The 13528-nt window shown below is 39.7% G+C and overlaps 1 protein-coding gene across 2 annotated transcripts in view; it reads left to right on the top strand.

Moving 5' to 3' along the window:
* The window catches only part of VCAN (versican), a 113736-nt gene extending 105666 nt beyond the window's left edge, over nucleotides 1–8070 (top strand). For both annotated transcript variants that reach the window (XM_050912500.1, XM_050912499.1), the window contains exons 13-15: nucleotides 5826–5970; nucleotides 7125–7307; nucleotides 7783–8070. In XM_050912500.1, coding sequence (XP_050768457.1) covers nucleotides 5826–5970; nucleotides 7125–7307; nucleotides 7783–7913 — 459 coding nt within the window. In that variant the 3' untranslated portion in view covers nucleotides 7914–8070. The remainder of the gene's footprint in view (nucleotides 1–5825; nucleotides 5971–7124; nucleotides 7308–7782) is intronic.
* Nucleotides 8071–13528: the final 5458 nt, after the last annotated feature.

Raw genomic sequence — 13528 nt, 5'->3', positions numbered from 1 at the left:
CAGTCAGCCAGTCCCTACGACTTTCCTTGTTTTTTTGATTTGCCTCATTAGTCTTGTATTAAGAAGCAATCAGATAGGGAAGCAGCCAGAATGAAAGAAAATAAAAATCACGTTCAAGATTACAAGTGCCAAAAAGTGCCAAGACAGATTTGTACTTTAAGCTTATTTAAACATGCTGAAAACATGCTTCCTTTTCCCAGAAGGAAAAGCATTAACCCTGTAAATCTAAACAGATGTATTTCAAGTAAATTATTTCCTAGCTTTAGGTATGTACAAAAGATTATTGGCCTTTACACAATAAGGAGGTCAAGCAGTAAAGTTTTGTTTGCATCAGTAGTTTATTTTGCTGTGCTTCATTAAACACGGTGCTTGTTGACTATTTTGGAATGCAAAATCCAAGCGATTGATCTCAGCCACTTGGTGTGCCTTTTGGAGATAAAGGAATGGCTGAAATTTCCAAATGAGCGTCACAAAGCTGAGATATTGCTTACTCGTAGATTCACTATGGCAGTGCAAACATGTGAAAGAGCTGAGTGGACTACTCATTAATAAGGAAATGAGTCCCTCAAATAAGGCTGTTTATCTGAAAATTTAAATAACAAATCTCCCACAAGGTAGGATCTTGTTCATGATGGGAAGGCTATGCTCATTCAGTTCAACTAGCAGCCATCTGAACGAGAAAAAGTAGTGACTAGCTAATAAAGTTAGCTGCTTTACAGCTCTTGCTATAATCTTGGCTTTCTTAGATTTAATTTATGTGAAAAGTCAGCCTGTCACCCAACTGGCAGATTATGGCTGTGAGTTAATTCAATGCCATATAAGGAAATCCTCCCCAAAACTGTGGAACTTAATAAAATGTCTTCATGGGCTCTTGTAACCATCATATCCAAGCTCCTCCTGTGAGGCAAGAGAATACATTGTCACTGTTTACAGACTGGGAATCAGCCAGCCAAGTGCATTGTCTAATGCCACGTAGGAAGCCTGAAGAACTGGACCCTGTCTCAGCTGCAGCTCTAACCCATGGACCATCCACCCTCTTTCCGCAGGAAAATTTTCAGTGCTCTTTAGCAGAGAAAGCTAGAACAAGTAAATCCAATGTGTCAGCGCAGGCTTTGATTTCAACAAAAAAAACTGTACAAGAAAGATTAATTAATTAATTCTTACGGCATAATTAAAGGCATAAAGAGCGTAACAGGAGCTCCAGTTCTCAGCCTGAAATGATGGCAAGACAGACTAGTGGTGTGGCTCTCAAAGGACCAAATGAATGTATAGGGACCAAAATCCTGTCCCCAAGGCTAGTTCCTGCAGTTACCTGATTACACAGAAACCTCGTTTTTTTGATAAAAAACCCCTAGTGTCTTGCCATCATGGATGTTGAGAGCTTTGCGGAGTGGCTGGTGCAGTGGTGTCTGCCTGAGCCTGAGGTGTGTGCTTCCAGCCTTCGCTCCCCTACATTGCTTTGAAATTCCCTCTCCACAGCCACCTCAGCAAAGCACACTTCATAGCTGGAGGAGAAGAGTGTAGTGGGCCAAACCTCCTTTCAAGTACATTTTGAGTCACGTACATAATTGAGATTATATGTCCTAAAATGTAAAGTCTGGAAGTGCTTTGCATTTTAATCCAGGGGAAAACTTCACATGTGTTATGGTAATGTTGCTTAAAAATCAGGGTAGTAATAGTTTTTAGATCCCTCTGTGCGATCACCCAGTGTAAGTATTTCTGCTGAGGACTAAAAGGGTCGTAGCAGCTTTTCTTTCATGTATTAACTTAGCATTTGAATCTATTTAGGTTTTCAGAACCATAAGTCATATCTTACGAATGATACAGCTAAGAGTATTGCTAAAGGTGTCGACTGAAGCTTGGTTGTTGGCAAAAGGATGTCTTGAGCTTTATCAGTTCAAACACTGTGCTCCTTAGTGCGGTTTCATTGGTCTGCTGAGACAATAACAGTTTACAAGAAGATATAACCTAGCAGCAAGGTGGCTGGAACAACACCAGCAGTTTTTGGCTCATCTGTGAATATGGCTGATATTTTTTGGACGTGATCCTAAAAACCAAGCAAACCTTAATGCTACATGTTGCCAAGGAATGAAGTTAACTTTTTTTTTTTTTTGTACAATATACTTTTCTAAAAGACAGTAATGCATTGAAATACAAGGATCTTAAATGACATAGTCAATTCAAAAAGGGAATCTTATTCAGGATATTTTGAGCAGTGCGTCCCAACAGAATAATTATGACCTGAGTATCTTAGACGCTTACTGCACTTATTGCAAGGGTAGGGGAGTCTTTACACTTAGCACACTTGGTATGAGAGATTGTAAGGGATACCTTTGAAAACAAACAGTACAAATCAGTATATGACTTATGGGATTTGGTTCTTTCCCATTAAGTTTTTGCTGATGTAGGTTTACTGGAGATAATGCAGTCACCCCTGATTTACACTAGTGTAAGTGAAAACCAGAATCATGTTCATGGTCACGCAAAAATGTAATCTGTAAAAGGAAAGCAAAATATTAGTTTATTTGTCTAGCAACTTATTCCACTCAAACTGTGAGAATCTTTTTGTATCATTATCCCATTATCAGTGGCTAAATAAGGAATTGAAAAACTACAGAAGAGCTGGGTGGAGACCTAAAAAAGCAATTCAGCAGTCTGGAACTTCCTCTGCTAAGCATTTCTGGCACTAAACCCAAGAAAAATCAGAGTTACTCAGCCAAAATAAATCCGTGCAATGACGATATCAGATGTGAGGTAACAGCAAGTCATGCTGGAGGATATCAGACATTCTTGAATAAACCACAGGGCCTAGATATAATCCTTTGCCGTTACACTGCAGCCCTGCCAGCAAAGCAAACACAAATTTTGGAGTCATTATGGCAAGGCAAGTAAAAGCATAGGGAGTCTATGTGCTTAGGGTGGGAGCTGGCAAGCTACTGAGCACCTTCAGCTCACACGCCCCCAATAGCCATTAAATATCCTTCATTCCCACACTCCGATCCCTATGGAAACAAACAACTCTCTAGTATCATTTCCACAAGAAACAGCTGCAAGGCTTGTTGAAGTTTTTCCTTTGCTGTTCAGGACATTATTGATCAAACTTTTCTACCACTAACCTGGCTGTTTTCTTTAATTTTTCTATGTGTCCGTATGTCTGGGCATATTCTTGAAAGGGATTGGATTGCTTCAGCTTAAGAAGTTGCTGCCCATTGTCTGAGCAGTGTAACCAATCATGCGTACACTCATGGCTTGCTTACATTAGCGAATCTTACTTTTCGGTTGGGTTGGGTAGTAAGACATTCAGAGGTGAAAGTGAGAGGCCATCACTTCTTTCTGCTTACCCCTGCCTCTGCAACACTCAGACAGATTTCCCTGCAGCGTGAGTGAAACCTACACCAGTTTTCCTTCAATGCCTTATACTTTGTGGTGCTCCTGAAGGTGCATCACAGCCCCCCATGTAGAGGAGATGGAGCAGGTATCTGGGGCAGTACCATCGGCAAGCCTAAGCCTTCAGCGTGTGCATGCACTCAGCTATCCCTGGTTTAGCAGGCAGGAGCTTTCTATGTTGTGGTAGCAAGAACGTTTCTGATCGGATTCCTGTATCCTTAACCAGCTCTGCTGTAAAAAGGCGCTAGACCTTTGGCTCAGTGGCCATTCCAAAATACCGTGTTGGAAGAGGGGTCCTGGAGCACTCTAAGTTATATTAATACACACCATGCATGGGCATATTCCTTCCTCCCCGTTTTCCTTCTTGCTGGCTCAGGAGATATGCACAGAGCTTGCTTTTCTTTTTTGCACTAGGTGTTGCAGGAAGCCCCCCCACACCCCCAGCCATACATTTGACTCATATGTATGGTATTTGGCTACTGTGCTTGCAGAACTCTTGCTCTGATTTATAAGCTAATGTGAAATGCTGAATTCTGGACTTCAGTAAATGAGTTAGTGTGCATTGTAGTTTAGGACTATTAAACACTGCAATGTAGAGATGGAATTAAGTTAGTTCCACATAAAAAGGGGGATGTTTTATTAGAGGTAATAAATTCAGTGCAGAACATATTTATTTAGACCATGATTGTTAAATTGCTTGCATAATTAAAACCTGTGATGGGTAAGATGACACGTGGTAGGAAAAGGTTAAGTATTTAACTCAGTTTTTTCATAGTTTGATTCATTGTAAGGTAAATACTACTTGTGTGGGGTATGTTAACTTTATTTCTAAAATGTGTTCGCCCAGGCAGTGAATAGTGGTTATTTCATAAAGTTAAGAAAATAGAAAGCTAAACTTTTATGACATTTATATGGGCCAGCTCTAGACAGAAAGATGTAAGCACTGAGGAAAATATAAGCACTGTAGAAACTGTGTTATTTTGACCATACAAGGGGCTAGCTGCCTGTTTAACGTCTGGCATTTATGTGAATTCCAATTCTTTCAGATATCTATTTTTATCCTTCATTAAATTCTTCTTGGAGTGACACAACAGAAATCCCAAAGAAAATTGCTAAGAATAGTTTCCCAAATCTTCTCTCGCTTTTCTTTACATAACGTTATGCAAATCTCAAATTACTCTGCTTCATTTGGGATCAAGATAAAACAAGAAGTGGGATAAAGATTATCCTGCCTCTGCTGACTGCAAGGACAGTAGGCTATATGTCCCCTATCAAGGACTACTGCATAGATTTTCAATCGGTGTGACACTCCCTTTGTTTCTAGTTTTCCTGCTTATTGATTGAAAAAACAGACTGAATCTTCCCTAATTTTAATCCAAAAAAGACCTTGTGCAATGATGAGCTTAGCCATGCTTGAAAGAGTGCGTTCTACAGCGGAATAAATGCAAGATTTAGCCCCTGCATGGAGCCGTACGCAGCCTGCCAGCAGCCAGCATCTGCAGCTCTTGGTAGGGACATATTTTTAGGTAGATATAGAGCTGAAAGCTGCAGAACTGTGTAGCTAAATAAGTGTAGACCCAGATGTAGCCAGCTTGGATCCCAAAGAACAGAGCCACCCCAAATCAATATGCCAGACGTTTGTCCCATGTGTAGGGCTAAGAAACTAATTTTTTTTATGCTAAAGATATTTTTCAGGCGTTTGAAGGTTCTTTTTTTTTTTTTTTGTCACACACCAACAATCAGATTTCTACTTCTAAAACTAGTGTGCCAGTTTCTGGTTTTATTCATATATATTCATAGATGTCTGGAGTCAGTTTTCCTACAGAGGGCAGAATTTGGATCAGAATTTCTAAAGCTGAAAGGCTGCTGTATATGCTCAGTCTGCCACCTAGGCCTTTTTAATGGAAATATCAATCTGGAATGATCTAGGGGCACATTCTGACACCTTTACTTATTTTACACCTAATTCTGCATGTCATCCCATTGAATGACTTCATTAAATGAGGTCAGAAAATAAATAATTTGAGTCTCAGAAGATAGCCTGTAATTTGCCATTTAGTAGATGTGGACTAACGAGGGTTATGGGCTATTTACTGCGTTTCCTAGCATTCCACTTCATGTCTGTCTATGTAGGAAAGAGTGTGTTTCAGCACACTTAGGATCAGATTTTGCTTGCGCTGAATTGTGTCACTCTGTTTTGTTCAGCTCAGATCAGTTTATAGTAAGTGAAAAGTTAGAATGTTTTTTCTGATTGAGATAATCTGTTAATAGAGTGGGAGAATATTATAAATCTAGCTTTGTTTAGTTTGTGCTTAACAGCCTGAATCAAACAATTGAGATTGCTCTTCACCAAAGTTAATATAGTGTGTTCTTCTATAAAACAGAATGTAAATATACTCCAGCACTGGGAATAATGGTTTTGCTCCTCTTTTTTGCAGCAATATGAGAACTGGCGACCAAACCAGCCAGACAGCTTCTTTTCTGCTGGAGAAGATTGTGTTGTTATAATATGGCATGAGAATGGGCAGTGGAATGATGTACCATGCAATTATCACCTTACCTATACCTGCAAGAAAGGAACAGGTACAAACTTTCCAGTAACAATAGCATAATTCTCTAAATTCCAATTTTATAAAGTTAAAATGACAAATTCTAGCTGATTTCTGGTGACCAGTACAGTGAGCCCTCAACTGAGTTAGCCTCACAAAGTCCTCCTGCGTCTGTATCCACATATTGCATCTCTACCTAATCTGTTCTTGAGCCAGGTACAAAAGTGTACACAGTTGAAACTCTTGGTTAAAACCAGGCAAATTTCTTCTTAGGTACAGATCTCAGCAAACGAGGCATTTATGTACCTGGCAGGCCTGCTTCACTTGCATACCATGAAAATATTACCAACTCTTCTTTCCTGGGATGGCATCACAGTGAAGTATGTCGGCAGCAGAATATTGGTAGGCAGTCAGAACAGGCAGCTGACCACTGGTATGTGGTTAGCTTTTCAGCTTCAGTTGAGCATGCTCTTCACCCATCAAGTAATGCTGACCTTTGTCTTCCTCTTTTCCAAAACCATCTAGTTTAATGGCACCGCTGGAATCCGAAAAGCACATTTGGTTTATACACTGTTAGAGCTGATGCTTACAGGAAACCTGACTGTTACCAGGAGCTGTACAGCAATACTTTAGGAATTGCCTCTGCCTCTTCAGACTGGGAAAGTAAAGAAGCAGCCAAAATCTTGTGTGCGCTCCATTGTTCCCAATTACCGTTTACAACTTCTCGTTAACATGTTGTCTGGGCCTTGACGGATTCATCAGTTTTAAGTGCCTTTAAATAGTCTGTTGCTGAGGAAGACATGAAAAGTATTGAAAATGAGACTTTTTTCTTAAATGCCTGTAATAACTTCACTGGTTTTCAGGTTTTGCAGCTTTCCAGTAAAAATCACTTCTTTGTGTGAGTATGCCAACCTTTTTGGCTCAAATTTACATCAGAAATTTAAACCAAAAAGGCAATGCTATCCATACTATCTGCTGTTTTCCAATTTTCATCATTACTGTATTTGGTCTACAAGACTGGAGAACTACAGAAACGACTAATCTCCCTGTCCTTATTTGGATGTGTCTCTTGGGAGCCTAACTGAGGTCCCTTGACATCTTCCCTTAGCCAGGGTTTAGAGGTCAGCACCATATTCAGAATTACATTTACAAACTTATGTTTTGGGTTATGTTCTCTCTTCCTTTCAGTTGCTTGCGGTCAGCCTCCTGTTGTGGAAAATGCAAAGACCTTTGGGAAGATGAAACCTCGTTATGAGATCAACTCCCTTATTAGATATCACTGCAAAGATGGTTTCATCCAGCGTCATATTCCAACCATCCGGTGTCAAGGGAATGGAAGATGGGATATGCCTAAAATTACTTGCATGAATCGTGAGTTCTTTGAAAGCAAACCACTGCTGGATCAGAAACAATAGACTAATTTAAGATTAATAAGTAATGAACATATATTTTAAGAGAAGTGCAAATCTGGTATGACAGATTATTACAGCAATATGCCTCACTGTATCTGTAAGAAAAAACATCAGGCCTCCTAAACTAATGAAAATGTTCCTCTTCTGTTTTTACAGAAGCCACTAAGATTCTTTTAAAGTAAACAACACCACTCTTACAAAGCCCCTGAAATCAACAGGTTCCTAATAACACTAACAATTCTTTCTCCAACTGTGGTCTAACTGTGTGTAGGAGATGCTTCTCCTGTCTGTAACATGGTCATAATACCAGTTAATCATTTGTTAACCGTCTAATTAATCAAGAATAAGTGGAACTGTAATGTGAAGTGTAGCCAGCCCATTGAGAGTTAAATAATTTTAAATTAATTTCCCTTTTTTCCTCCTTCTCATTGCAGCGTCCACATACCAAAGGACTTACTCTAAGAAATACTACTATAAAAATTCTTCATCAGGAAAGGGAACATCATTAAATTCATCAAAACACTATCATCGCTGGATCAGGACATGGCAGGACTCAAGGCGCTGAGAGCTAAATGGTGAATCGGGATTTCCACCATTTCAGCCAAAGTCATAACTTTCTGTGCCTTTTCTATCACTTATAGGAGTATTATCAAATTGTTTTGAAACTATGGACTGCAGTATTCACAATGCATTTTGCAAAAATATGGTGTTTATCAGAAAACTTAAAAAAAAAAAAAAAAAAAAGGAGAAGTGCTTATGGGGATAAAAGGAAACCATTTCCAGCCTATAAAGATTATTAGTTTTCTATATGCCATCGGTGTGGACCATTTTATGATATATACCAGCCTTCTGCAATATTTAAACAGCTCGATTTTAGCACCAATGAAAATGTAAATAAGATGATTTTAATGTTGTTTAATTGTGTGTTGTTTTTAAAATCCTGTATATAAAATGAAAAGTCACACTAATTTCAGGCATATTTATGGTTAGAACGGCCTCAGAGGTCTTCAGTCATTTATGACATTGTTTTTATGTTGTTTACCTAGGCTGGAAATGGTTGAAATAACTTCACTGACTGAAATTTGCTATTATCAGGTGAAGATAAACACACAAGTTACATGACTTTTTTTTTTTTTTTTTTAAATGGGAACTGTGCCAATTCCCGTCCAAGGTACAGTTTGTGTCCATGTGATGCAAAGTTTAGACAGAGCACATAAAAGTGGCATGAAGCATGAACTAGGGACTGCAATGTGGAACTTTTTTTCTGCTCTCCATTCCAGCTTCACCATTCATGAGAAAGGACTGCATGGAGGAGTTGTGTATGCCAAGGAGGGCCTGTAAAAATCCAAGTGCTAATACATTAACTTTATCAACCAGAGCCACTTTTTTGAAAAGAAAAAAGAAAAAAAAAAAGAGAACAAAAATTTACTTTCACAACATTAACCACAAGGTCTATATTACAGGTCTCTGCATTCTAAAATGGAGATAGACCTGGTGTTTGGGGGATTTTTTTTGTAAAAAACAAACAAAAATCAAAAAAGTAAATAATTTTGTATATATAACCATTTTTTAATCTTTTTATAAAGTAATGAATGTTTGTGTATGAATGCTGCAGCTGTGAAGCGTACATAAATAAATGAAGTAAGCCATACTGATTTAATTTATTGGATGTTATTTTACCCATGCAAAGAAGATTAAAAGAGCTCGCCAGTGCAGTATTAGCCCCTGAGCTCCACTTTTGGAACCATCTTTCAGTTCAACTGCTATTCCCCTGGAGAACAAAATTCCTGCTAAACAGGATCATTTGTTTGCGGTTAGATGGGTGAGAACTGTGTGACTTACAGAAGAATCAGAATCTTGGCTTTCTAGAAAGAAGTGTGTGCACAAAGAGATTATAGGTTGTAGTTGGTGCAGTGTGTACGTAGGAGTTTTCTATTATGATTTCTTACCCTGGTCAGCTCGATGACTGACCTGGATGTGTACAGTAAGTGTAGAAGGTAACGTTTGAAACGACCTCTCCACAGAAAGGACTGTTATTTCTGCAAAGTGCCTTGCACACCTTTGGGCACAGGACAAAAAAAAAAAAAAAAAAAAAAAAAAAAGTGAAAATTAAGAACAGTACGTTCCCTATGATATACTTTTAAAAATAACATTACAAATACAAACACAGACGGGAGGTTTACGCCTTTGTGTTAGTGTGGGGATATGATGCAAAAAGTCGAAAGGGAAAGGAAAAGAATTGAAACCCAGCCAACATGTAAGAGTTTTTACCAGGCAGAGCTGCCCATGGAGTGCCCTTGCCATAGCTCGTTGGGAACAGTAATTACAGTTCCAGACAACATCTCTTAAGAAATTGCAGTGACTGCTCCATTGAGTGTACCCAATCTTTGTGCATTCAACGTGGCAGTGCGTCACTGTGTTGGCCGGTTCATTCCCCACCCCTTGCCCCAAACAATGCACATAATACTTTTCTCTATTTATATTATTATCTTGTATAGTGTATAATGTGAATGTCTGGTTTTTTGTGAATGAAAGTCTAAAATCTTTGTAACTTTTATATCTGCTTCTGTTTCACCAAAGAAACAAGGTTTTGCTATACTGTGACTTGTCTTGTTATTGCATGTCTTCCTGTTTAAATCTATGCAATGTGATTTTTTTCATATGAATACAATTAGACTGTCAGGTACTTCACAATTATCATGGGCTTAGTCAAGTGCCCACTGGAGTCAAAGAGAGTCAGCTGGCTGAACTTTAGTAGGTGCTGGATTTGACTTTATATGAGCAGCTCTAGGGGATATTTTAAGATATACATTGTTTGTTTTGAAGTTGATTATTGCTTGTATAAGTCAAGGCTCTGTTCATAAATATACAGTATTCTACACATCACTTCCTTGTATCAGAAACATACAGAACAGAAAATATATTTTAACACTTTGCAAACTTTCTCACCATATGTATAAAAAACCCTGCATAGATTTGTTGTTTTCTTGTCTACTTGTTGGATTTAAACAATGTTGTAAGGCATTCAGATAACATTGTGATTGTAGTTTTAAATAGGTTAGATACAGTGCTTATATTGATTTTTTTCACCTCCTATTACGCATAATAAAATAGGACTGACAACATTCCTTATTAAAAAACAAACAAACAAAAAAAACCCTGTTACCCATGCTTGTTTATTTAGACAGAGAATGGAACTTTATTCAGCTCTGGAGACTTTTTCTAATACTGATCTACACCCCAAACGTTCCAATAACAACCCCCTGCAAAAAGCAGGTTTTGACTGACAAAGTTAGGTCTGCTAAAGGTGAAGTCAGGGCGTTACCACAACGAGTGCCGTCATTCCTTTACATGGAGCATTTCTGAACTCCAGTATGTGGAAGCGCGTTGGGATTGGAGTAGAAGGATAAGAAAAGTAGAGATTTAAATACAGATTTTCTGAGTGTTTCTTAGCTCTGCTTGCTTTTCAAGTTAAGCCAGAATTCTTTTTAACTTGTTTTTCAAAGTTACCCTGTATCTGCTGCAGAGATAGAGGAGTCCGCTTTAAATTGTGTTTTACAAATACAGGTAAGACAAATATCAGAGTGGTATTCCTGAAGTAATCTTCCCCTGTTGCAAAAGTATTAAACTTTTTGTCTCTACTAACACACTGTCTGCTATTTAAAAGGATACAGAAACAGCTGTAGATGAGGAGGTGGAGAGGTTAGGAGAAGATGGGGCATTGATGATTAAAATCATCAGCTTAAAGGAGTTCAGATGTGCACTGCACATCTTGGGTTGTCAGCAGCACGTGGAGTATCTGGTTCAACCAAGGCTCAGGCTGCAGGTTTGTGCACAGAGCTCAAAATGCCACGTGTGAACAGTTGCATTTGGTGTGCCCATGAAAATCTCCGCCGAGTAGCTATCGTTATTCTGAACATCTTCCTGTGCCGTCAGATATTGACTGTATTTGACTTCCCGGCATGAACCTCAGAGCACGGGGTTCACTTGCAGAGGTCAGCACCACACAGGACAGAAATAAGCCAGGCTACCGATTTTGGTAGAGCTTCTCAAACAGCAAGACAAGGTGCTGGTTAGTGGAAACATTCCTGTATTCCAGCCCTAAAAGATGCACAACTTCTTGAAGCTAGGGAGGAAGAGACAGCTCTCTGATGGCAGATCTCCTTGAGGGACATTGGTTTCCATGGGATCTCTTGCCTGAGATGTTGCTGCAGGTAGCAACTCACCAGAGACTGGGGATGGACGAACCATGTAGGAGGAAACACAAGTCCCTGGAAGTGCAACGGGTGGGCCAGCAAGATACAAACGGGCTGGCAAGGGGCTGCCAATGGAAAGGCTTGCAACAAAGAGGGCTTTGCCATCAGAAGTTGCTTTGCCTGGGCAGTGGCTGGAGGAACATCGTCTGCGGTTCAACCTATGGGTATGGTTAAGGTCTATGTCTAATACTTTTTTAAGCAAACGTCTTCATTTCTGTAGGAAGCATCTTTGCTCTGAGTGTGCGCAGAAGCCAGCACACACAAGCAGAGACAGTCCCTTGGCAATGTGAGGCTGAAACTGCAACAGCTGGTGCAAGTTTGAGCTGTAAAAAACTCAGCAGCACAGCAGCCTGGGGTGATTGAGGAGGAAGTGAAGCAAGAGGAGGAGGAGCAGCTATCAATGTAAATGCTATTACGCAACTTCAGAAAATGTGGATCCTGCTAAGAGCATGACCTGTGGATATAATTAAATCCTCAGTGAAGCTCTGCACCTCTACTAAGTTTGGGTTTTGTTTTTTTGTTCTTTTCCACATTGTAAATGCTGACTTTTTGCATTTAGAAAAGCTATGTTTTTGTCTGCTAAGAAGTCTTGCTGCTATTGTGTCTTAAAACGGTTCCTCCTCAGCATGAGTAGGGCTGGTGAAGGAGCAGCAGCTGCAAAGATGCCTCCTAGGGCTTCTAGGCACATCTGTGAACTTCAACGGCATTTGTAGGCAGAGGGGTATGAATCAGTTCTGGTGTGAACCGGAGCTGTTTCTTAGTCCAGGTTGTAGGGAAAAAGGGTGGTTGTGTTCTTTGCTCAATTAAAAGGCTTGCAACATGCTGTCCTGTCCCCCAGAAGTAGAAGATGATTCAAGCTGTCTGTAGGCTTCAGCTCTCCGGGTAGAAAATTGCTCCTTCACCAGGAAATGTTTAAGGTGTTGCATACCAAAAATGACTGGAAAAATCTCTGGGTTCAGTGCAACTGTGTTAATGCACAATGACAAATGCATTCTTTTTCAGAGAAAACATACAACTTGTATTATTGATTGTAAGCAGTAATGTCCATAGGACTCTACGAGCACACTGTTTTTCCTGACAAACGATGAAAGGGATACAAATGATGTTTGGATGAAGCACGGACAAAAGCTTACAGGCCACGCAAAGTTGTTAGCGTGGTGAAGCCAAGAAGTATAGTCATTGTAAGGACAGAAATATCATCCAGAAAAACGTGTATCATTTGAACACTCCAGCAGTACACCTGGAAGGGAACTTAAGAGCCTGTAAACTGCAATTTGATGGCAAATTTTGGCTTTCATGGCAAATAAATATTTTCAAGTGAGGAAGCCATCAGCTGTTACTGCTATAGAGGCTAAGTGACTGTGTAAATGCAGATAAAAAAGAGAAATGGGACCTTGAGGTGTACTAGTGATGAATTTAATGCAAGGGTGGGAATGGATTCGTGATACCACCAAAATGCCTCCAGATTTCCAGCTGCCAATAGCCAGGAGAGATGAATTCAAGCTGGAAATGGTCCAGCAGCCTGCTTCTGGGATGGTTGGAAGAATGGAGAAGCTAAAAGGAAGACAAACAGTGGTGGTGGTCCTGCACAGATGCAGCAGTCTTAAGGAGCAATCGCACGGCTTCTGGTTTTAAGCTCTAGAAGTTGCGTCATGTAGTGGTGCAGAGTCCCATGACAGTAAAAGTCCTTATGACTTTAAGACAGGAGGTAATCAATTTAGAAAAGGGAATAAATGGTGTGGTTGTCTTCAGTAGCAGGAGAATGGCAGGAATTTTAGTCCTGTGTTTCTTACACTACAGTGTTTGGGGAAATACTTACACAAAATGTTCCTACATGGTAGGGAAAAAAGTAATGTAGAGGCTTGGCAGAGGTCATACACAAAGGTCTGCAGCAGACCCAGGCAATGAATCCATGTTTACTAAG

This window comes from Gymnogyps californianus, chromosome Z (assembly GCF_018139145.2).
Source record: "Gymnogyps californianus isolate 813 chromosome Z, ASM1813914v2, whole genome shotgun sequence".
In the NCBI taxonomy this organism is placed as follows: Eukaryota; Metazoa; Chordata; class Aves; order Accipitriformes; family Cathartidae; genus Gymnogyps; species Gymnogyps californianus.
This window is presented reverse-complemented; position numbering and strand designations above follow the sequence as displayed.